Raw genomic sequence first — 24,755 nt, 5'->3', positions numbered from 1 at the left:
GTGTCTAAGTAAAAGAAGCCAATCTGAAAAAGCTACCCTTTGTGTGATGCCAACTCTGTGACTCTGGAAAAGGCAAAAGCATGGAGACGGTAAAACGATCAGTGTTACTCAGGGCTGGGGGCTCGGTGGTGAATGGGCGGGGCTCAGAGGACTTTTAGGGCAGTGGACCTACTCTGTACGATACTGTAATGATGGATGCATGTCTTTATACATCTGTCCAAACCTACTGTCCAAGTTTAAGTACATTAGACATTTGTCCACAATATTAAGAATGAACCTCAATGTAAACTAAGGACTTTTGTCAGTAATAATGTATCAACATGCACCCCAATGTTCACAGCAGCACTATTTTCAATAGGCAAGACATGGAAACAACCTAAGTGTCCATTGACAGATGACTGGATAAAGATGCCGTGGTATATTTATACAATGGAATACTACCCAGCCATAAAAAGGGATGAAATAATGCCATTTGCAGCAACATGGATGGACCTAGAGATCCTCACTCTAAGTGAAGCAAGCCAGAAAGAGAAAGAAAAATACCATATGAAATCACTTATATGTGGAATCTAAAAAATAAGACACATATGAAATTGTTTACAAAACAGAAACAGACCTACAGACATAGAAAACAAGCTTGTTATTGGGGGGGAGGGGGTGGGAAGGGGTAAATTGGGAGTTCAAGATTTGCAGATACTAACTGCTATATATAAAATTAATGAACAACGAATTTCTACTATATAGCACAGGGATCTATAGTCAATAATTTGTAGTAACCTATAATGAAAAAGAATATGAAAACGAACATGTATGTATATGTATGACTGAAACATGATGCTGTGCACAAGAAACTGACACAACATTGTAAACTATACTTCAATTTAAAAAAAAGAAAAAAGGGAGGAGGGTATAGCTCAGTGGTAGAGCACATAGCTCAGTGGTAGAGCACATAGCTCAGTGGTAGAGCACATGCTTAGCATGCACAAGGTCCTGGGTTCAATCCCCAGTACCTCTTCTAAAAATAAATAAACCTAATTACCTCCTCCCCACAAAAAGATAATTAACACATTAATAAAATAAATAAAATATTAAAAAAATAAAAAGAAAAAAAGGATGTATTGATACTGATGTATCACTTACAACGCACAAACCACTCAATGCAAGATGTTAAAAATAGGGACAAGAGAGCTCTGTGCTGTCTGCTCGATTTTCTGTACACATGAAACTGCTCGGTGTTCCATGCAAAGGAACACGGAGAGGGCAGCGGAGGGCAGTGGAGGGAAACGGGAGGCTGGGGTCTGGGCGGAGAATGACTTTGAGGATGTGTGGCCAGTACTGTGGAATCAGCCGGATGGTAACAACCATTGGGAAATGAGCAGATCAAGAATGCAAACACGTATTTACTTCTGGTGCAAAAACTGCACAAACAAGATACTCTTTTAATTGCCCCCAAGGGAAAAACATGACTGGTTAGTGAACAGGCGTGTGTGCGTGCGTGTGAGCACACACGTGTGTGATGGTAAAACAACCCAGCTCTTCATTCTCCTGGAGTCCTTGTCTCCCGTGCGTCCCTTCACTGCTCATGCGGAACACTCTCCTCCTGACACTTCTGATCACCAAACGTGGGCGGCTTTTACCCCGTAACAAGCAATTCTCGGGGACACCAGTGGGTGTCCAACAATTTAACTCAATTCTGACACTCTTTACCTGGTGAGATCATCAGATCCCACAGGTTAAGGCCGATAGGACTGCTCCCCACTTCAGATGCCCGTCCCAAGTCCGGGTTGTCACCTGTGCCCCTGAATGATCAGCTGTAAGTCAGAGGGTCCCACGGCCCCCTCCTCAAGTTTCGATTAACTTGCTAGAGTGACTCACAGGACTCAGGAAAACCGTTCACTTTCTGTTCACCAGATTATTATAAAGGAACATGGGGAAGGACAGAGATGAACTTGCAGAGGAAGAGACGCGTGTGGCGGGCATGTGGGGAGGGGCAGGGGCTTCGCGCCCTCTTTGGGCGCGCCTGTCTCCCCAGGCCTTCACGCGGTCACCAACCCGGAAGCTCCCCACCCTGCACTTCTGGGATTTCGTGGTGGCTCCATCCCGTAGGCGCGGCCAATCATTAACTCCCTTTCCAGCCCTTGTCCCCTCTCGAGAACGGGGGGGCAGGACTGCAAGTTCTAAGCTTCTAACCACGGCTTGTTCTTTGTGGCGACCAGCTCCCATCCAGGAGCCACCCAGTCACCTCGTTAGAACAAAGGACACGCCTGTCACCCAGGGAGTGACAAGGGTTTCAGGAGTCCTGTGTCAGGAAGGGACCAGACGCTGGGACAAACGATGCTCCTGGTGCTCTTGTCACTTAGGAATTCCCAGGGTTCCAGGAGCTCCGGGCCGGGAAGTAGGGGTGGAGACCAGCATGTATTTTCTATTGTCTCATGGTATGTGAGTGCATTTGTGTGTGTGTGTGTGTGTGTTGTGTGTGAGTGTAAGGGAAGTGGGGAGATGAGATTTTTCACTGCACACCCTTAGGGACTTTCTGAATTTTGATCTATTTGAGCACATGGACTCAAAGTATTTAAACAAATACAACTTCAATACTAAGAAGAGAGCGAGAAAGTCTCTCCAAGGAACATTACATGTTTGTCTGGCTGGAGTTTACTGACACACGCGCGTGTGCAGGAAAACCGCCTGACATCTTAACCACATCTGCTCAATCTCAAAAGCTCCCTCCTTTACTTAAGAAAATGATGACAAATATATTATCACCAAAATAAAGGCAAGGCACTCCGCTGACAGTTTAGGGAGTGAGTGAGCCACTGACACGTGCAAACACTCCCGGGGCGGGAGCTGCAGGTTCCTGCAGGTCCCACGAGCACGGCCTTTCTCTGGCACCACCTGCATTAAATGCTAATGGCTCCCAGAGCACACAGCAGACTTCAGGCTCTGGTACGGCCATCGGTGGATATTAGCGCAGCCCTCGGACTAGAGAATCGATTTCCCCTTTGCAGGACTTTACCACCCCTGAAATAATTAATAGAAAATTATAGAAGCAGAAGAGGTGCCCACCTGTGACAACAGATCGCTTTAAGTTCAGCTTGTTTAGAAAACACATAGCGAGGCGTGGGAAGGGTGTGGCTCAGTGGTAGAGCGCGTGCTTAGCATGCATGAGGTCCTCGGTTCAATCCCCAGTGCCTCCATTAAATAATAAACAAACCTAGTTACCGTAAAAAATTTTTTTTTTAAAGAAAAAGGCACAGCGCACTCCCAACTTTATCTTTTAAACAGTTTGCTCGCTTTAGCTGCCAAGAGATGACATCCTGTGGCAGCTGGGTGCACACGCTGGCCTGGCCTTGGGCTGTCTTCTCCCTCCCCGGACCCCGGTTGTGCGATGTCAGGCAGCAGCTCACCCACTCTGAGCCTGTCTCCTCATCTGAAAACCTGGCTTAGATGCACGGCTCAGCCTCCAGATAGGAATGCAGTGATGGAGCGATCACAGTGCTGGACACGGGCCCTGCACCATCACTCCCAGCCTGGGGGCCGCTCCTCCAGTACACACCCAGAGCCCGGAGCCCAGGAGGAGCGGCCCTCTCCCACTCACCACACTGGTTCTCGTCCTCGCCGCCGGGGCAGTGCAGGACGCCGTCGCACCACTGAGAGGGGCTGATGCAGGTCCCCGACGAGCCACACTCCATCTCGGACGCCGAGCACCTGCTCTCCTCTTGCAGAGAAACGGGAGGGAGGTGCCCGTCAGGCTGAGAAACCAAGAAAACCTCCCAGCGCCCACGTGATGAGAGGAAGTCAGCTCCTCCCCTTTGTTTTGAAAGAAGAGGATGAGCCCTCGCCGACTGCATGGACTGCGTATATCAAAGGAACCGGGGCTGGCCGTCAGCAACGCCGAGCCCCTCGGGTCCGTTACTGCCGGGCGGAGGGAAGGACCCCTAGCCTTGAATCTGGACAGCGCGCCCCCGTCCTCTCTGCCACACAGGTGAGTCCTGCAGTCCACAAACGCTGCCCCGGGCTGATGGAGGAGACCTGCACTGGGTTACAGGAGGTGGCCCGGGGAGCCACCGCTGAACACTGAGATACAGGGACCAGGTGTGGCCCCAGGTGGGGCAGCCGTGCTCACGAATGCCAGGTGCCACCTAGTGCCCCAAAGCACAGGGTAAGTGCCACACGCTTCTCCCGTGTGTCCATGCCACACAAAGCACATGGGATCTTGACAAACCACAGATTACAATGAAGCACACAGACCAGACTGGCTGCTTTCAAGGAAGGTTATTCACGCATCACGTAACCAAACAGAAGGCAAGAGGTGGGAAACTTCAAGAGGGACTGTGGATGGTCCCCCAGCCCAGAGAGCAGGGGCGCGGAAGGGCCAGCCCCCCACGACCTGGCCCTCTCCGGCTCAGGGCAGCTCCTCAGCACTTACTGAACTTCCAGAGCAGGACGGCAGCCAGCACTGCTCCCACTAGGATGGCCCCCAGGCCAAGGGTGACGCACAGCACTTTCTTAGTCTCTGGAGGAAAAGAAGTGAGGACACAATTTAGTGGTCGAATTTCTTAGAAATCAGACTCTCAAATTTCATGTTCCTTGCAATCCTGATGGAGTTCCCTTGAATTTGTGTCACTTAAGTAACTTGCAAAATACTGTCAAGGCTCTGACAGGCTACAGGCTTCCCACTCTACATTCTGGAAAAGGCAACACGATGGGGACAGTAAGCCCAGCGGTTGCCAAGGGCTGGGGGGAGGGATGTGCAGGCAGCACACCAAGGACCTCCTGGGCAGGGAAACTGCTCTGTGTGAGACTGTAATCCTGGACACATTATTATACATTCATCAAAACCTAGAGAATATCCAGCAAAAAGAATGTAATCCTAATGTAAAGCTATGGACTTTAGTTAATAACAATGTTTCAATATCAGTTCATCAATTGTAACAAATGTGACACATTTAGGCAAGATGCAAAGGGAAACGTGGGGCGGACAGAAGAGGGTTCATGGGAACTCCCTCCTCAATTGTTCTATAAGCCTAAAACTACTCTAAAGAATAGTCTATTCATTAAAAAAAATACTTCCAAGATCAAACATCACACTTATAAAAGGTATGTGTTTCTATAGAAGTCAATGAAGTGTTTTAAAGTTTAAGTGTGGTCACTAAGCTAGCTTTTAAAGGACAGTTTTTTCATGCAAAGTCATCCATGTAGGCTCATAGTCTTTCCTTATGAAGCAACAGATGAGGGATTTATACATGCCTGTCCCACTCTCTGTCATCACTGCATTTTCCTCCAGAAAAGTTGAAATGTGCTTATTAGGCAAGTGGGACCCTCTTGTGCACCCGGATTGGACAGTCACTGGTCTGAGCACCCCCTTTTGAAAATGCTGACCTCAAGAGGACCCTTGGTTTTTCTGACCACCCTTGGTATTCTTTCTTGGGGAGGCAGATGCCCCTGTCAGGAGATCCTTAACCCTCCTCGGCCTGGCTTGCCTCCAACCTTCATGGTGGACCGAGGCCAGAAGTCCTCAGCTTTGGCAGCACTGGCGTCTTGGCTGGGTCCCTCTTGGTCAGGGGGCATCTTACACACTACGATGTTTAGCAGTGTCAGTGGTACCTACCCAGGAGATGCCAGTATCACTCCCCCAATTTATAACAGCAAATCTGTCTCCAGACATTGCCAAATGTCCCTAGGGGTCAAAATCGCCCCAATTAGGAGTCACTAGTCTCAACCTACCCAGCCACTGCCAGAAGGACATAAGTGCAGAGACGAGCATTTCCTTGATTTGAAAGAAACTGATGGAGGGAAAGAGAGCCACAGAGGAAAGGAGCAGGGGTGATTAAGGAGGAAGGACCCTCAAGGGGTAGAAAATGCAAGGATGGAAGAGAGTAGCAGTGGGGAGAAGGAAGGATGGAAGGGCCACCTGTGAAGCATCGGGGGGCAGAGGCCAGGCTGGAGGCAGAAATACAAGAGTGAAGGCGCTCAGGAAGTGTGGGAGAGGTCTGGGGGGGCCTGGGGCTTCAGAGAGCGCGAGTATGACCCACTGCCGCTATGGTGGCGTGGAAATCCACCTGCCATTCATCTTTAACTGCATGAGCTGTGTGTGTCTGATTGCATATCTCACAAAATAAAAACCCTATCAATGCAAGTGTTCACTGAGTGAGCCCCGGCACTAGCCCTGTGCTAGAACCAGTGTGCTGTGCAGGTCTACCGCTCTGCCAGTCCTGCCTGGGTGGCTCCTGCCATGTAAATGAGCCTGCACTAAAAGAGGGGCGTGGCAACAGGGTCAGAGGGAAAGGAGACAGACGAATGAGATAAGAAAGATGTGGAATTAAGGTGATGGGTGAGGACACGCGACCTCTGATCCCTCAGCCCTCCTCCTCGGCCGCTCAGGTCTGTCCTCAAGATCCTCATAGCCAAGAGAAATGTCGTGGCTGCTTCTGTGCAACAGCCCCACCAGCCACTTCATTCACCGAACACGAAATACTCATTGAGCACGTGTCCAGGGATCAGTACCATGAAGGAAGGTTGGCTCGCTTATTCCTGTGCTGGGGGCTTACCATCTGCTCAAGATGAACTGGCAAAAAGCAGTTCAGGGAAACCTGGCTGGAAAGACCCCCCCTGGGTGGTACTGGCCAAGCTGGCACACGAGCAATAACGGGAGATGAAGGTCTCTGCAGCCGGGCGTCCCCCAGGCCGGAGGCGAGACCGGGGCTGCAGCTTTGATGCAGCGGGGGAGAGGTGAGAGGATCCTGGGACAGACCTGCCCGGTAGGCAGAGGAGAGCCGGCAGCAGAGCCAGGGGGAGCAGAGGGCCCCCCGGGGAAGGCAGACCCAAGGCCCGGGTTCCGTTAGAGGAAATACATGCAGAAGGGGACCTACTTGAGGTGCACACTGTCTCCGACGGGGGTTTGGGCTGCATGCGGATGACGGGTGTCGAAGTGTGCGTCTGAACCCTCGGGGTATACTGGGGCACCGCAGGCGGGTAATACTGAGCCGGATACACCATGTAGGCACTGGAGGCCGCAGAGGGCTTCAGAGGATAGAAGCTTTCGGGTTGGTACCCATGGTTTTCATAGTAAGGTCCGACTCCTGGTGGTGATCCCTGAACAACGAGAAAGATGAACGATGTAAACCCTGATTATCCTAGCAGGCGACTGCACAGCCCGTCGCACTCAGACAAGGCCCTGGAACAGAGCCACAGATTCCCCGGGGGCATCTTCCATTATGCCAAATACTGACCTCACCTAAAATAAACTAACCAGCACGTTTTAAACTAATTGGCAATAGTTTTTGCTTTGTGTTTGTCTACTATTTTTTTAAATTGACATTGAGACTTTGTAACAAACTCAAGAAAAAATGCATAGAAGTCTGAGAGTGAGTCAATGTCCTACGCCCTGAGAATGGGCTGCAAAGTTACGAACTAGCAAGACCAGAATTGTAATGAGAACAGTGATCGCTGACCTTTGAGAGCTTGCTGCTGCGGGGCGTCTGCATTCATGATCTCCTTGAAACCTGACCAGAGCCCCTAGGATGACACCGTGACCCCCTAAGGGGTGATCAATATGCCCATTTTGCAGACAGGAATGTGAGTGACAGAGGTTAAGAAATCTACCTGAACGGTTTACAATTCTGTGTGTGTTGGTGGGGCTGCTAGCAGCTCCACTGCTGTGAGCAACCTTACAGCAGTTGCGACTGTGTGGAGAGTGTGCTCAGCAACTCTGCCCCTGGGAGTGGAATTTCTGGGGTGCAGTGTGTCCATCCAGAAGTGTGGAGGGAGCCAGCCAGCCTCACTCTCAGCTCCATTCTCGACTGGCTTCTGTCTTCTTAGAAAGCCCTCTCCTCCCACTCTGCTTGCTTAAAACTTGCCCTCTCCAGACCTACCCCTCAAGACCCCGCCCCCCAGAGGCCCCTCCGGACCCCAGCAGCCTGTGACCTTGCCCTCCCCAGGTCCCCTGGATTGCCCACTGGCTGGGACACTCTGGGAGGCCACGGTTGCCCCCTGATCTGAGTGTCCCTGTGCAAGACAACTTCTCACCCATTAATTTTGCCCCTTGTCTCTTGTTGACTAAAAGCAATGGAGTGCTTAGAATTTTAAAGGGGCCTCCAGGGAGTGCGGTTATAAACCACTGAGCCAAACAGGAGCTTAATAACTCACCAACGGGCTCCTTCAAAAGTCCAAAGATTACACTCTAAACCAGAGCAGCAACAGAAAAGGAAAATGAAATGTAATCTCTAATCTAAATGATGGTGCCAGAGGCAAAAAACACACCAACAGCCACCACCGCACAGGCGCTGGCCTCTAAGAACACACTGTCCTTCCCGGGAAGGTCGCAGCAAGCCCCGTGCTTTGTCCCTGTGAACGCCTCTGCCCTGGACTTGACATTTTAAAAGGATCCAGTGAAAAGAAATCCCACCAGGTGCAGGGGTGAGGAAATCAAAGATCTGTTTTCCAGACAGAAGATACGGAAAACTTTTGTTATTAACCGCAGATTTCTGTTATTAATGCTTTATTTAATGTGCTCACTCGCAGGTACAAGGTGAGTCGGTGATGTGTGTATGATGGAGAATAAAGGCAGTGCGCTTGTCGCCGAAGTGTGTGTTGCGGGAGGGTCTCAGGGAGGGCTGAGGGGCGGTCAGCGCAGTGTCCGACTCAACCGTGGCCTGTCCCAGCCCACCTGGAAGCAAGGCCACACTGTGGTCTGCTGGCCGGGGGATCCCGCACACTTTCCTCCAGGGGACTCACTCCCTCTGCCTCTCTCTGTCCCCTGCCCCACCCCTGACCCCTGCCCCACCCTCACTCAGAGTGGAAGAGAAGAGGCCCTGGGAGATCACATCACCCACCCCACCCAGCAGCTCCAAGACCCCCATCTGTCCAACTGCCACATGGCTTCCCCTCCCACCCCTTCCTGCTCAGCCCCAACCCCAAGAATGCCTTCAGAGCATCCTTGGAGCACAGGCATTCCCTGCAAGCAGCTCTTAAAATGCTGACCCCCACACATCGCTGGAAGCAACAGAAGGAACAGGGAGCAGAGGAAAGGCCAGGAAGCTAATAATTAAACACTTACTGAGTTTAGAGCCATCCTGACTTTATCAGCAGCATCAGGGGAAGGCAGGTATTTGGAACGTTCAAGGTGACCTAGAAGATGGAAGGGCAAGACTATTACTTCCATGCCGGCGAGTGTGCGGAAGATGAATCAGGAAAGGACTGGACGTCTGGGCGAGGGTTACCTCTCTCCAGAACCACGGCGGCCTCGTGCGGTCACCTTAACCTTCACCTCACCACCTCTTCCTGCCGCAGCTGCTCCGCCTGAAAAAGACGGGGACCCAGTTGCTTGGTCCTTAAGTCAAGAGCCTGCTGCACTGAGCCGGCCTCACCGGGAAGCCCAGACTTCCCCAACGTCACCTCCACCCAAAGGAGCATCCGGGGAAGGCATACACGCACAAGGACTGAGAGGACATTGAGTCTGGCAGCAGGGAGGGGAGGGCAAAGCCCCAGGGTCAACTCCCGGCAGTGCTACGTCCGAGGAGTCATTGGGCAGGTGAGCTCTTGGAAGCTTGGACAGAGGTGGATGTAACATCACACTGGCTTGCCCAGGTGGAGATTTAGCGCGAGGGTGCAGGCAGATGCCTCGCACGCCGGGGCTGTGGCTCGTCCCCACGGAGCATCCTTGGGCCCAGGGAGCAGCCGCCACCCCACCGTGGGGCGGGCGGTGTAGGGCTTAGTCCCAGGTGGAGGGCACGCCTGACTTTTCAGAGAAGCCGTATGGAATCCCCTCGATGTTAATAAACACGTTATGTTAAAAAAAAGTTTTCTTAAAACACATTCACATCCACTGGCTACTCCACTTCCTACCCCAAACCCAGAAAAGAAAGAAATTCAGAACTAAGCATTTTGGTGGTTTCTAAGGTTATCGGTAGTGACAAGAAAGCTCCGGTCACCTCGTTTGCCGACGTCTGTGAACAGCTAACAGCAGTAGCTAGGAAGACCTCGGCATGAGGGGCCTCATAGTAAAGCCCGTCCGACGTCACTCTCCCGTCACGAGCGAGGGACAGCTTTTGTCCTCTGCTCCCGGCTGCCTTGAAATGACCAAGCAGGCTCCAGGAAACGGCCTTTGCCATCACGTGCCCCCAGGGCCGCGTCCCCAGAGAGAAGAAAGCTCTGAGCTTCGAGGCTTCGAGGCCTCAAGGCCGGCCAGATCAGGCGTGAAGGTTCTCCCCGCAAGGTGCCCGGCACACAGCAGGTGCTCAAACAGCCGGGGGCAGCGCGGCAGCCTCGACCTCGGGGACCAGACCCCGGGTCCAGACCCCGCTCAGGCACTGGCTGGCTGCGACCTGGGCAGGTCAGATGGGGCTTCCGAGCCTCGGTGTCCTCCCGTGCAAAGGAGGCTGACACTGGCAGCCGCTCTAGGGTCATCAGGGAAGCAAAACGAGCTGACAGTGAAGTTCTGAGTGCCTGGGACACAATCAGGGCTCCATATGTTTTCGCTAAATAAAAGTGATTGCAAAGCTGGTACATGTTGAAGAGCCCACAGAGGCAGGGTGGGCCTCATTTGGAGCATTTGCAGATTCTAAGATTTGCATCTGGAAAGTGATCCTGAGATGTCGACACAAAATCCGCCAGCTCTGAAAACCCAGTGGAGCCCAAACGCTGCAGAGCCGGTGCCAGCCGGCTCTGCCCCTCTGCCTCCCAAGCAAAGTTATTATTTGACTCATTGCACTTTAAAAAAAAACAAACCAACATCAACTTGCTATAAATAAAAATATTGAGTATGGCTGTTTAATCTTGGGAGACCTTGTTGAACAAGTCACAAGAAAAATGCACCAGCTCATTTATTAACTCTTCAAATAAAGATAAAAAGACCAGTTCGTACTGATAGCTTTGAGATTTTTTTTAAGACTAGAAAAAAGAGTCAACACCTTCTGGGTATGAGGAAAGAAACCTGACCTGTGTACAGGAGGAAGAGATCACAATTTAGAACATACATGACATTTCAGCCTGTAAGTGGACGTGATTATCGCATATTAATAACCTTTCCCACGTCTGCTCTGTAAAAAGAGAGGGTCCTGAGACTTGACAGCAGCGCAATCCTCTAGTCTAAGCAGAAAAGTCCCACCTTCCTCAGATCAGTTTCAAGGGAGACCCGCCCTGGTGGGCACTCTCACCCGCTGCTTTCTCTGCCCTCAGGCGGTAGCTCCCTGTGCCCCTGAGCTATCTCACCAGTTATAGGTTTGGTTGAAGTTTCAGGAAATGAAAATTCGATACCACTGGCTGCTTTCCCAGTTTAAGAGCCCTCTGAAGGGAGGAATGAATCAGTGCTTGAAATCCACGCTTTCTGTTCATTCAAGATCCCTAACAGCGAGAGACCAGGAAGCCAGGAGAGGAAGGGGCACCAGGGGGCCATGGCCATGAATGGCCCAGTATAAGCCCAGGAGCCAGCAATAATCGCAGCACAATCCTATCTCATCCAGCGACCCCACAGCCCATAGAGCCTTTGAACCAGAGCACCAGCCACGCCCAGACCCGCCACCACGGACTTTGGGAGAGAAGGTGAGAGTCGTGCTGCCTCTGATTCCCAGTGGCCAAAGAGGAAAGAAGGGAGAAGCGTCTCCCTTGGGAACTGGATCCGACGGGAGACGCCCCGCTGTCCAAGGAGACCAGGAGAGCACGTTCTGTGCCGCTCATCTTCAAAACCAGCCATTCCAGGCCCACAAAAGGCAGCACGTCTCTTTAACTGGTCCCTGAAAGGGGCAAGACAACCTGGATGGTGAGAGACAACACTGTTTCTCGAATGTTCTGTCCCATCTGTTAAAGGATACAGGTGATTGCCCTTGATTCATGAAAGCCAGTCTTAATGGCGCACCTCTCCTTGAAGTGACAGAGAGAACACGAGCCGAAGCCCCGCCCCCTCCCTGTTCGGGGGGAGGCCCTGCTCCAACGCCGTCCACTCGAGTCACACAACGGAACACGGCTGTCTTGTCCACTCTGGCTTTCCTTCGGGGGAGCTGACTCATGCCTCGAGTCACCTGCCGGCCATCCCTCCTTCCTGCACCCCTTGATGTAATGAAACTATTTCCAAATCAGAGGAGTCTCTTCTTGCGCTATCGCTCCTCTGATCTCAGAACACACTGGAGGCTTATTTTGAAAACTACTAAACCAACACAAATGAGGTCAATCTCATAGACACTGACTCACATCAGGGGTAGGAATTTCCCCTATAATGAAGGCTCCACTGACTTCTCCACACACCGCCATTCATGCACATGCTCCTGAGTTGAGCCCTCCAGGTGCCTTGAGATGCTGGCAGTATGATGAGGTGTGATGGGCTGTAAGCCCCTCCACCGCACTTCCTTGACCTCAGATTCGGTACCCCTTCTTCAAACTCCACAGCAAGCAGGAGCAACAGACACTCCCTACCCAATGAGCAGATGGATGATCAGCAGATCACTGATGCCTTAACCACTGCATAAAATCACATTATACGTAAAGATGCTCTCGACTGTTGGGGATAAAATGCACTGCTAGAGGAAAGCTAACAGACAGTGGTGGGTTTAAGGAAGAGTTCAATATAAACAAGGCTAAGGCGATCAGACAAATGGCATGCGCAGCGACCGGCACAGGGTAGTGGGGCGGGCACGCCAGCTCAGGAGAGGCCCTGCCTGCCTCATCCAGGTCTCTTTTTCTATGAATGCCTCATTGTCCAAACGAGATTGCAAACTTTTTAGGGCAGGAATTGGGTCTGGTCCTTTGTTTTTTTTAAAATCTAGCTTTGTACCATACAAAGAAAGTCTTCCTTTTTTTTTTTTTTTTTAGGTATCCCAAAGGCCAAATGAGTAAGATGAAATTTAAGAGAGAGAGAGCTGGAAAGCCTGCACCTGAAAAAAAAAAAAAAAACACCAAAAAAAAAAACAGCCTCCAAATTGAGGATGTGGGTAACCTCACAGGTCTGGTGCACAAAACTGACTGCATGCTGCCATGACAGGTGGGCTGGAGAGGGGCCCGGTCCCTCCAGGAGGGACAATGTGCAAAGGCCACTGTCTAAGGTTGGAAGAACCTGCCCAGGTCAGTCTGTGAAATAGACGTAACAGATAAGTGTGTGAGTGTCCTAGCACCGACCCCAACACACGGCAGCCCTCAGTAATGAGATACTGATGGCAGCTAAGGGACTGTCATGTGGAAAGCAGACTCTGAATCCAGCATCAAAATGGTCAGCGATATCAGAAAGGCAGGTTTAGCTCAATCCAGGGAAACCAAGTTTCCAACAATGAGAATGTTTCAATATTGACTGGGTTGCTTTGGAAGAAACAGAGTTCCTCAAACCAAGAAAAGTTTGCTCCAGGCCTGGAAGATCGTTTCTCAAGCACATTCTAGAACCAAACTGGGCTTGAGCTGCGAGGCCAGACATGATGTTCCTTTATTCCCTGTGATTTAGAACTTGAAGAATGAACTCCACACGTCCGGGGTTCAGATCCAGTCTCAAATGAGGCCAGGTGTGCGCGCTGCCGGGAAGGCCCTCAGAAAGCAAGGGCCTTAAAGGGATTCTGACGCCGGGCCACGCACCAGCAAGCGATCATTAACACCGGGCCTTAGTTTCATCTGCCAATTCAGAGTCACTAGAAAATATTTTCCTAACAAATGTCCACTGGCTCGCCACAGCCCCTCTTCCCAGTCCTCCTTGACTGAGCTCCCCATCCAGCCTGACCCTGCCTCAGCTTCCAGGCTTCACCTGGTGCCTTCAAACATTTCGTGCTTTCTTATCGCATTTCTGCATCCTCACCCCCTCCTGCACCTCCAACTCCCCACACCAATGCCTGATGGCTTAACTCTGTACACACAAACGAAATGCCTGGAGTTTCCACCTATACAGCAAGTCCTTCCTTCCTTCCTCACCTCTAACAAGAGAAAAAGCATGCTTAAGTCACCTTCCTTCTTCAAATTCCACAGTGTTTACAGTCCAAGGAACTGCCCACACCTCCATCAGAAAATCAGGGTTTGCCATTCTCCCTCGGTGCCTCTTAGGCTGCCCACGACATTTCCACACTCCCAATCCTCTTCGCCTGACCTCTGTCCAGTGGCCGGGGCAAACCAAGTCTCAGGTCATATACCCTTCCTTCCTGACCTCAAGCTCTGCCTCTAGTGTGTCCCCCAGAACTGCCTGCATGATCAGCTGAGCCATTGGCTACTCCCCAGGACTCCACGTGGATCTGGAACCAGGATGGTCAAGGGCACGGGGGCACCAGGAGTCCCCTCCCCTACACCCAGGCCTGCAGCCCTGGGGACTTGCGAGCCAATGCTCCCCAACACCCAGCTAGCAAGGGACTCACTAAGGCCGGCTGGCCCGACTCAGACCTCAGCACTCAGGCATGTGACACCCGTGCGTGCACCCCATCCCCAGAGGCCACTCAACTCATCCTGGGGCAGACCCAACGGCAGGGCCCCTGAAAAGTAAAGGAGGGGCCAGGAAGAGCAGCTGTGGGAAGCAGGACCACCCCAGGAGACCCAGAGCTGTGAAAACAGCAGAGGCGGAAGAGCACCTGGGGCCTGGCGTGCCCCTCCTCCACCCTCCGCACCAGCAGGGCCAGCGTCCACACCTTAAGTAAGCAAAGCTGACCAGGCTCTAAGTTGACCCAGTCGCCTTTCCTCTCTACGTCCATGCCCAAGGCTCAGACTTGACCCCTGGTTCCCAAACCTGGAATTCTCTGGAAGGCTCAGAAAATGAGATTTCCTATTCCATCAGAGGCTGATGCAGGGCCATGACCCCAAATGCTAGCAAAGCCCCTGGGACTCCCACCACAGGTTTAGGTGGAAAAGGCTGAGAGCCACCGCTCTCACTTTTGTACTTCCTGGTTGACCCCCACCCCCGGCTGGGCCCAGAGCAGTGGTCAGCCACTTACAGAATGATGACCATCACTACCCACTTAGCGTTCGTGTCTCTGCGCTTCCTCGCCTAAAGGACATTTTCACCTGCAGCCCCACCACCTGGGAGGTTAGCTCTCTGCACTGCCCCAGTGAAGCATCCCCTGCTCTCCCGCCCAGGTCTCACCGGAAGGGGGCAGATCGGAGCCCAAGGGGGCCCCTGCTCTTGGATGATGGGGAAACCAGCCCTGTCTGGGAACAAGCCCCGACCACATGAGGAGTCCAGGCCTCACTCAGCTTCCCTGGAACCAGATGACCAGCCTTCATCCCCAGTTCTCCCTACAGGCCTCGGGACATAGGGCAAGTTATTTCAGCTCTCTGCCTCAATTTCCACACAACTGAGTTAAATCCATTCTACAGAGCTTGGAATGATGCCTGCCTGGAAGAAAGTGCCGATCCACTGGTATCATGATGGTACCAGTGTGGCCAAAGTGTCTCCTACAAGTAAGGTGACTGAGCCAGGGTGGAGCAGCCCAGGGCACCAAGGGGCCAAGCTCCAAGCACTCCCCTAGGCCCTAGAAATGGCGCCGGGACCTTTCATTCTGACCTCACTGGTCCAGTAAAGGTCGGTGGGGTTGGGGGACACAGGCAGGCGCCACATGATAAAGCTGAGGAAGCTAAGAGTGCCCCTCCAGTGACTCCCTGGGGGCTCCCCCCCACCTGGCCTACCAGACCCCCCTCTCCTGCAGCAGCGCTGGTTCCCCCAGGCTCCTTGTCCTTGGTAAGCACTGCCCACGCGTCCAGTCGCCACCCCTTCTCCGGGAGACGTTGGCGCCAGCCTCACTTCCTGGAGAACCTTCCGCGACCTCCCAGGCTAAGTCAACAACCCTCCTCTCAATTCAGGTTTTCTAAACACCTTGGAACTCTCCTTAGCAGCCTTTGTAATTTTCCATTATTCGGGTGGCTCACTACAGGAGTGCAGGGAATCAGCGCTTCACCTGTGTGCCTCCTTCCTTCCTGAGCCCCGAGGCTACCGCGCCTGTTTGAATGGAGGTTGGGGATTCGAAGCCTGGAGGCCGAGCCCTGGGTGACCCCTGCCCACCAGGCGGACCTCGGGTCGCTATCATTTCCCTCTCAAGCGATCCACTAGGATTCCACCTGACCAGGCTCGCCAGCGCGGCCTGTGCCTCAGAGGCAGTAATCTTGATTCAGAATCACCGTTCTGTGCCCTCCAGCGAGGCGGGCCCTTGGCCGCATGGGCTCAAGGCTCCATGCACGAAAATGCCAGGGCTCCAGCCAATGTCGTTTGCCACCAGCAACCAGGCCCCCTGGGGAGTGGAAGCACGAAATTTGGGGCCATAAGGCAATTCTTCAGCAAGGCCCGTGCAGCCGCGGGCAGGGCGCCCACTGACAGGCTGGTGCGCTCGGCTGCCAGTCCACCATCCCGCGTCCTGCCGGACGGCTTGCGGTGGACCGCAGCGCCCGGGTGCCCGGCCTCGTCCCTGGCAGGAAGTGCGCGCCTTGGGATCAAGACCACCCCTCCAGGCCGGGGAGGCACCCGCAGGTGCCCGCTGCCCAGGTGGCCCAGCTCTGATCATCGCCTCCGGGTCGCGGCAACGGGGCCCGGGCCGTGGGCAGTCCCTCCCCGGGGCCGCTGAGCGGTTCGCACCTCGCCCCGAGTCCCTCGGGCCTGTCCCCGCCGTCCCCGCCGCGCCGCCCGTATCGCTCCCAGCATCTCAGCGAGTTTCCAGTTTCTCCCCACTTCGGGAGGGAACCAAGAAGCAGAAGGAGTTCAGGTAGCACTCCGGGACTGCAGAGATTTTCCCGAAACAAAGAAGCGAATCGACAATTCCCCCTCTAACTCGTCCCCAGGGGAAAAGGCGCATCCCCGATTCCGCAGAAGCAGGTGGAGCTAAGTCGGGTCCCGCCGAGGGGACCCACCCTGAGGGACCCGGAGGCACTCTCTTCTCCGACCAGTTGGCTAAGGACCCGCTGGGCAGCCTGCCCGAGGCAAGCGATGCCAACGTGTCAGCCAGAGGCCACTGACCGACGCGCCAAGGGGTTCCCAGGCGCGCGGAACCCTCCAGGCCCCACGGACGTCTTCTTGCCCGGCTCGGCCCCGCGCGCCGGCTGGTGGGAGGACGCGCCTGCAGGGCCGGAGCTGCTCACACCTGGCTTCACCTGCTGCTACTCCCACCCAGCGCGGGGCGGCGGCTAGGTCGCTCCCTGGCGCCCAGGTTCTCCCTTGCTCCCGGGACCCCCTCCCTGCCCCCAGCCCTGCGCAGGGAACCCACCGCGAGTGCCGCTTACCTGCGGAGCTCCGGGGCGCGGCGCTCCCTGCCCCTCACCCTTCCTCCTCCTCCGCCTCCCCCCGGGTTCGCGTCTTCCTCTGCCCAGCGCCGAGTCCCCGATCCTCCCCGGCTCTCGCTTTAATCCCGGGAGGCGGTGTCCGAGTATACCCAGGGAGACACCCCCAAGCGCCGGTCCCGGGTCACCTCGGGCAGGGGGAGGGGACGGACGGGAACGGCTGTCCCAGGCGGGGCGGATCGGGGCGGGGGAGGGGGCTGCGGGAGGAGGAGTTTCCCCCAGGGAAAGCCCGGGCCGGGACCTTGGCCAGACCCAGAGGGAGTTCCGAGGACGCTTCAGTCCCCGGCAGGCAGTTTTGGGTTGGGGAGGAGGGCATTTCCCGCCGTACTCCTCCCTGGCCGAGCAGGTCGCGGCGCTTCGCGGCCCGAGGAGTCGAGTTTGGATTCAGGAGAGGGATCCTGGGGGCGCTGATCAAGTCTTGTATGGGCCGGCGGGGTCTTGGCTCCGGCATGGCCTCTGTGCCCAAGGCGAGGACCCAGGAGTCTGCGCCCAGGGACCGCTGGCCCGGGCAGTAGAGCCCAAGGACGGAGCCCTTCGCGCCAAGGACCCTCCGCAGTCCGTTGGGGCGGCATCTCTCTGCCCTCAGGTCCCAAGCCCCTCCCCCTCCCTGGGAACAACCCCAAGAGTGGCTGAAGTCTTCCCGCCCACCTAAGAGGAGAAACAGGGGGTGAGGAAAGAGGGTGAGAGAAATCTTAGTTCAGAAGGCATGGCTTTTCCATCATCCTTACGAGGCTCTTTCCAATGCTGTTTGCAATATGTAAATTAAGGCGGATTGCTTTAGAAGAGAAAGGAAGCTGAATTCATTCCAAATCACCTGCTGCATCGGCTCAGCGCTCCTTCCTGAGCAGGTGTCCTGGGAGCTGGACTTACCTAGTAAGTTCTTCGCATCCTTTCCTTTGGCTCCCACCCTTTGATCCACCACAGGGGACATTCCGGCACATGCCCCAGTCCTTCTCATCTCTCATCCTTCACTGGTGTCAAGTTTGTCCAAGCAGAAGACCCTTGAGGACTGTCTCCTGCAGATAGGTCAGGTCAGGGGGTCTTTGGTAGTGACTCATTTATGTTTTGAGTAGCATGTTTGGAGCCCTCCAAATGACACCATTGCTCCACAGAACACCAGTGTCCACCTGTCCACCAGGCTGTATATGTGTCCGCACCTTCATCCCTCTTGTGGCCGTTCTCTCACTATTCACATCCCCTTCTCTTTGCAACTTTCTGGAACTTTTTGGAGGTATACACGTCTCCCAGGAGTAGATCACCGACTTGGGGAGCCAGCTCCATCCCGGTGCTAGCAGCAGGCCTGTGGCCAGTGTCTGGTTCAGCAGCTTAAGCCCATTGCCTACCAGGATTCTTGCTTCAGGGATAAACACACAACCCGCTTTTGGCCAGTGAGACCTGGAAGAGAGGTTTCCTGGCGTGGGGTCGGGGTGGGGAGGATGGTGTATTTTCACTCTTCTATGGGAGCTTCCAGAGACCCTCCTCCTTGTGCTGGGAGAAAGAAGCAGCCAGTCATCTCAGAAATGTTGCTAGCCATCTTCCCATCACCAGGCAGCGAGTACCGGGATAAAGATGGCTCCTCCGTCAAAACCTGTAGCATAGTGATGACAGGGAACCCAGCTCTTGATGACATCATCCAACCACTGACTCAAACCAACTCTGAAGTAAGCCCCCTTTCCCACTTCTTTCATGAATACAAGTGGAAATCAGAATTATTGACCAAGGGGAGTAGCTGTAATACAGTGAAAACAGAACAGTATTATTAGATATTAAAAAAAAAACAACAAGCAACAGAGTTCTTCTCATAGCCATAGGGCAGACTAGACATCCTGAGATACTGTCCACACTAGGAAACAGCCAACAGGACTTGATAGAATATATACTGTTGAAAATCTTTTAAAGTTACAGATGATTTTGCAAGAAAACTTGGCAAATCCTCAGACACAAAAGTGAAGCGGGAGCTCCCGTGTGGGGAAGTCAGGGTGGCTGTGAGATCCTGAAATCATCCAGCCACCTCTGTCTTGCAGAGGGTGAGGGTGAATGACGACGTCACAGTCCTCAGCGGGGCGGGGGGAGGGGGGACTTGTTCTGGCACCACAGCACCAAGTCAGCACCAAAAAGCCCTGCCCTCAAAAAGAAGACGATTTTTTAAGAATGTATCTATCCCACTGATGGGTGATGACCAGTAAACACTTCCATTTCTTAGTCTCAGCTCTCAGTGGAGCAGCACTAACACTCTCCTGAGAATTTATAACTACCACAAGCCCTCTTATGAGAATTTAAGTTTTGCACCTGAATCCCCACTATCTCTGTAGTCAGAGGAACATCAAGTCAAGAGTTTAATCTAAAGTGGTCCCAGACTGGTGATGTCCCAGGCACACGGCAGAAGCAAACTCTTAGACTGTGTAGTGGAATGTAATTCATAACACATGTAAATACTCCACACTGTCCAGATAATATGAATAGATTTTTTGAAAGATATAGATTATCAGATTGTCTAATATTTAAAGACTGAAATATACAATTTATGAGACCCATGTAGAATGGACGTATGTAAAAGGAAGCTGGTTTGGCTAAATTAATAAACTGTCCCACTTGGAAGACCGAATGAAGGAGACTGAGCCTCCCGACTTTATGGCAGAAAGCTGATCGGGGTATTAATGTAGGGAGAAGAGGAAACAGTGAATGGGAAGAGACAGAGAGCCTGGACACAGAGCCATCTCCGTACGGAAGCACGAAATGTTTCAGGGGCATACAGGCCCGCGGAGACGTCTAATGGGAAATCTCATTACCCAGAAGGAAAAAGGTGACGTTAGAATCCTGTATCATGTGAAATACGCAAATCAGTTTGGGTAAATTAAAGATCACATGTGAAAATAAAGGACTAGAATGTTTAGATGACGGAGTGGCTTTGTAAAGGGACAGTCTCACTAGAATTCCTTTCATGTGTGTTTCTGGTTAGGTTGGGCCATGAGCCCTTGGGAGGCTTGGCGGACAGAAGTGAATCAGGGCCAGTGTTTGCTCCATACTCGTTACTGCTCAGCTGGCTCACCACTCAAGGCACTCACTGCTCAAGGCAGTGGCCAGGTCCTTTCCCCTGATCCTCCGGCTTCTGTGACTCAAGGCTGTGTGTGTTTTGCTCTGTGATGAACCCCACCCCAGCCTCTGCAGGACAACTTGGTCAAGGTTAGGGCAACAGTCCGACCTTGTGGGCTCCAGCTCACCTGTAAGGGCTCCAGCTTGTCCTTGCCCCCCCCAGTTACTCCGCTTGTGGACTGAACCATGCACCCCAAATTCATTTGATGAAGCCCTAACCCCAATGTGACTGTATTTGGAGACAGGACTTAATCAGGGTTTAATGAGATCAAGGGTAGATTGGTGATTGACAGGACTGCTGGCCTTACAGAAAGAAGATTCGATCTCTCTGTCTGTATGTGTCTATGTCTGTCTGTTTCTCTCTCTCTCAGCGTGCATGCATTGAGGACAGGCCACGTGAGGACTTGTCTGCAAGCCAGGAAGAGAGCCCTCACCAGGACCCCAACAGCCAGGCATCCTGATCTTGGGCCTCCAGCCTCCAGAACTGTGAGAAAATAAATGTCTCCTGTCTAACCAGCCCAGACTGTGGGGTTTTGTTGCAGCATCCTGAGCAGAGTAACATGCCATCATCCCCTGTGGTCTGCAAGCTTCAGCACCAGATGAGTGCACAAGAGCCACACAGAGACAGGTTGCACAGCTCCTGTGGGGCAGGTCCTCTAACCAACCCCTTCTGAAAACGCACAGACACACATCGCTGTAGGACGTGGAGCCCAAATTAAAACTGAGTGCTTCGGCATGGAGGGAGCTTGAGGACATGATGCTGAGTGAAATAAGCCAGATACAGAAAGACAAACACTGTCTGATCCACTCACATGAGGTCCCTGGAGGGGTCAAGGTCACAGAGGCAGAAAGCAGAGCGGAGTGTGGCAGGGGCTGCGGTTGGCAAATGGGGAGTTACTGTTTACTGGGGACTGAGTTTCAGTTGGGGAAGATGGAAAGTTCTGGAGATGATGGCGGTGATGGCTGCACAACAGTGTGAATGTGCTTACTGCCGGTGAACTGTGCACCTAAAAATGGTTAAGATGGTGAATTTTTACTTTTTTTCAAAGGTAGAAGTCATCATGAAAAATGGTAAATTTTATGTAATGTATATTTTACTACACACAAAAAAAACAAACACCAAACCAGACTGATTAAAAATTAAAGCTGCTCAGTACCATGTATGACCAAAATTGAGTCAGCTGGAGGGAAAGGGGGGAGGTAAAGGAGGAGGCAGGCAATTAGTACAACCACATTGAAAAACGGTTTGGTGTTCTGCGGTGATGTTGAAGATGTGTAAAACTTTCACCCTGGAATTTCACTCCCAAGGATGTACCTAGAATTCTTGCAAGGTGCCCAGAAACTTCTACAGGAATGTTTACAGAAGCACTGTTTATATTGCAAAATCATGGAAACAACCTAGGTACTAACAGGAAACCCCTGTCGGTTCCTCCAAATGGGAAAAGAAATAAATATGTATTGGTCTGTTCATATGATGGAACATTACCCAGCAATAAGAATGGGCAAACCACAGCTGTTCGCAGTACTGTGGATGAATCTCCCAAAATGTGAGGCAAAAAAAGCAAGTTGCAGGGAGACAACATACTGGGGGCTCCTTTTATATAAAGTCCTAAACATCCAACATCGAATAACAGTTTTGGAGGTACACTGATACATGGCAAACCTGTAGGAAAGAGAAGGAAATGGATAAACACCCAGTTCAGTACTGTGGTTTTTCCCCCAGTGGGAGTGGATGGGGTTCAGTGGGCTGAGATGCAAACTGGGGGGACTGGACATAATGCATCATGGCATTGGTGACAATCCTTCTCAGTCTGGACGGTGACTACACAGGTGTTCACTTTGTGATTTCTTTATACCTTTCTGCATTATATATAATCCTGTTGTATGTATGGAATATTTCATAATTTTACACGTGATGTATGTATCATTAAACTAACTGGTTTTTAAATGTGTGTCCCTGAAAACACGTCCCTTAATGGGAATGAGGGAGCTATATATCTGTCAGCAATAAACTCATCTCTGAGAACTTGGGCAAAGCATTCTCTGACATAAATCCTACCAGTGTTTTCCTAGGTTAGTCTCCCAATAAAAAATAAATAGAATAAATAGAAATGAAAGCAAAAATAAACAAATGGGACCTAATCAAATTTATAAGCTTTTGCACAGCAAAGGAAACCATAAACAAAATGAAAAGACAACCTACAGAATGGGACAAAATATTTGCAAAGGATGAAACCAACAAGGGCTTAATTTCCAAAATATACAAACAGCTCATACATCTCAATAACAAAAAAACAAATAACAAATCAAAAAAATGGACTGAAGACCTAAATAGATATTTCTCCAAAAAACACATACAAATGGCCGATAAGCAGGCACATAAAGAGATGTTCAACATTGCTAATTATTAGAGAAATGCAAATCAAAACTATGGTGAGGCACCACCTCATACTGTTCAGAATAACCATCATTAAAAAGTCTACAAATAACAAATGCTGGAGAAGGTGCATAGAAAAAAGAACCCTCCTACACTGTTGATGGGAATGTAAATTGGTGCAGCCACTATGGAGAACAGTATGAAGGTTCCTTAAAAAACTGAAAATATGCTTACCCTATGATCCAGCAATCCCACTTCTGGGCATACATCCAGATAAAAGTCTAATTTGAAAAGACACATGCAGCCTAATGTTCATAGCAGCACTATTTACAACAGCCAAGACATGGAAACAATCTAAATGTCCAACAACTGACAACTGGATAAAGTTGTGGTATAGTTGTGGCACGTGCGCGTGCACGCACACACACACACACACACACACACACACACACACACACACACACACACACACACACAGTGGAATACTACTCAGCCATAAAAAGAATGAAATAATGCAATTTGCAGCAACATGGATAGACCTAGAGATGATCATACTGAGTTAGGCAGACAGAGAAAGACAAATCCTATACAGTATCACTGGGGGGTAGAAGCTTAAATATGACACAGATGAACTTATTTATGAAACAGAAACAGACTCACAGACGTAGAAAACAGACTTCGGGTTACCAAAAGGGGAAGGGGGTGGGGGAGGGATAAATTAGGAGTTTGGGATTAGCAGATACAAACTACTATATATGAAATAGATAAATAACAAGGTCCTACTGTAAAGCACAAGGAACTAACTGTATTCAATATTCTGTAATAAACTATAGTGAAAAAGAATATGTAAAAGAATGTAATCTACATATGGCTGAATCACTTTGCTGTACACCAGAGACTAATACAACATTGTATATCAACTATACTTCAATTTAAAAAAAAAAACCCAGAAATATGCAAATACAAAAAATGCATAACTTAATAAAGACAAAACTCTTCATTAAAAAAAAAAAGAAATCCATCTCTGGCCCCACACTTGGTGAGAGGGAGAGGATAACTGGGCTGTGGTTTGATGCTCACCAGCCCTAAGATTCCCATGGGTACCCAGAGCCTGGAGGCACTAAAAAGAGTCAAACCCCTTGGAATACAGACATGCAGGACACAGAGGATTTATTCTGAGTCAAAAGGAGGCAAGGAGTGTTCAGAAGCCACACGAAACCACCCCGGGTGATCTCAGGACCTTCGGCCTGTCCCTCCAAGGGTTTTGAGGCCCCTTATCCAAGCACCACTGCTGGGAAGATAAGCTCGCCTGTGGGCTCCTTTGTACAGTCACCACACTTGCAGCAAGTTCTTTGGGTGAATTCAAATCCCACTTGTTCAAACAAGGAAAGAGTTTTCAGTATTTGCTGGGTTTTTTTGTGGCTGAAACAAGTTTTAAGACTTTGCTCTGAGGCTCAGTATGTACTGGCTCTCGGCCCTGTAAAAATAGCAATTACCTCTCATTAAACATTTACGACGCCGGGCCCCACACTGGAGTTTGCGCTGCCTCACTGGGAGACAGGCACGCTGATCTCCCCGTTCACAGCTGAGGACCCTGGGGCCCAGGGCGGTGGCACCTGACCTGCCTTTGGCACACAGGCGGGGCTGAGACCGGAGCTGGGTCTCTGGGCACAGCCGTCTGGTGGGCTGAATCAGACAGAGGGGCTGTGGCTCCCAGACTTGGGAGGGGCCCCAGTCTGTGTGCCAAGTCTTCCAGGCCCCCTTTGCTCAGAGCCCAGAGGGAGACAATTACAGGGGAAAGGGTGTGCGGGGTGGGGAGGGAGCGTCACCAGCACTGGCGGTGGCGGTGAAGGTGACGGAGGAACAGCCAGCCCTGCCTCCGCCTCCCTCTGTCCGCCTTCTGGGCCCTGAGTCCCCTGCATCTGATCTGGGTCCTCCCCACTCGGCTGCTCTCAACTCCATGGGGAGACCATCCCCCGCCCCCATCGAGGCACCTGGGACAAGGAACGCTGGTGAATGGGTGCTCACTGAGGTCAGCAGGCCTCCTTGAACCTGACCCTGGGGGCTAACTTCT

At 51.7% G+C, this 24,755-nt stretch overlaps 1 protein-coding gene and 1 long non-coding RNA gene across 5 annotated transcripts in view; one reads left to right on the top strand and one right to left on the bottom strand.

Annotated features, from left to right (window-relative positions):
- TMPRSS2 (transmembrane serine protease 2) overlaps positions 1-17,289 on the bottom strand; it is a 31,343-nt gene extending 14,054 nt beyond the window's left edge. For 2 of the 3 annotated variants that reach the window (XM_074351541.1, XM_074351631.1), the window contains exons 1-6: positions 17,155-17,288; positions 9,219-9,297; positions 9,056-9,126; positions 6,870-7,092; positions 4,427-4,513; positions 3,596-3,715 (exon numbers count right to left, since the gene is read on the bottom strand). In XM_074351541.1, coding sequence (XP_074207642.1) covers positions 3,596-3,715; positions 4,427-4,513; positions 6,870-7,092; positions 9,056-9,070 — 445 coding nt within the window. In that variant the 5' untranslated portion in view covers positions 9,071-9,126; positions 9,219-9,297; positions 17,155-17,288. Of the gene's footprint in view, positions 1-3,595; positions 3,716-4,426; positions 4,514-6,869; positions 7,093-9,055; positions 9,127-9,218; positions 9,298-17,154 lie in introns of all 3 variants that reach the window. The other variant, XM_074351592.1, reaches the window with a different exon arrangement.
- A 332-nt stretch (positions 17,290-17,621) lies between these two features.
- Positions 17,622-22,368, top strand: LOC105078047 (uncharacterized). 2 transcript variants are annotated; one of them, XR_012501831.1, is made up of 3 exons: positions 17,622-18,084; positions 18,760-20,014; positions 20,676-22,368. It is a non-coding gene; the product is annotated as an uncharacterized LOC105078047 (long non-coding RNA). The 2 variants fall into 2 exon arrangements; XR_012501828.1 differs by having other exon boundaries at positions 17,622-18,872; positions 19,875-20,014; positions 20,676-22,367.
- Positions 22,369-24,755: the final 2,387 nt, after the last annotated feature.

Source organism: Camelus bactrianus, chromosome 1 (genome assembly GCF_048773025.1).
Source record: "Camelus bactrianus isolate YW-2024 breed Bactrian camel chromosome 1, ASM4877302v1, whole genome shotgun sequence".
Taxonomy (NCBI): Eukaryota; Metazoa; Chordata; class Mammalia; order Artiodactyla; family Camelidae; genus Camelus; species Camelus bactrianus.
Note: the sequence above shows the minus strand (reverse complement) of the source record. Positions and strands in the feature narration are given on the sequence as shown.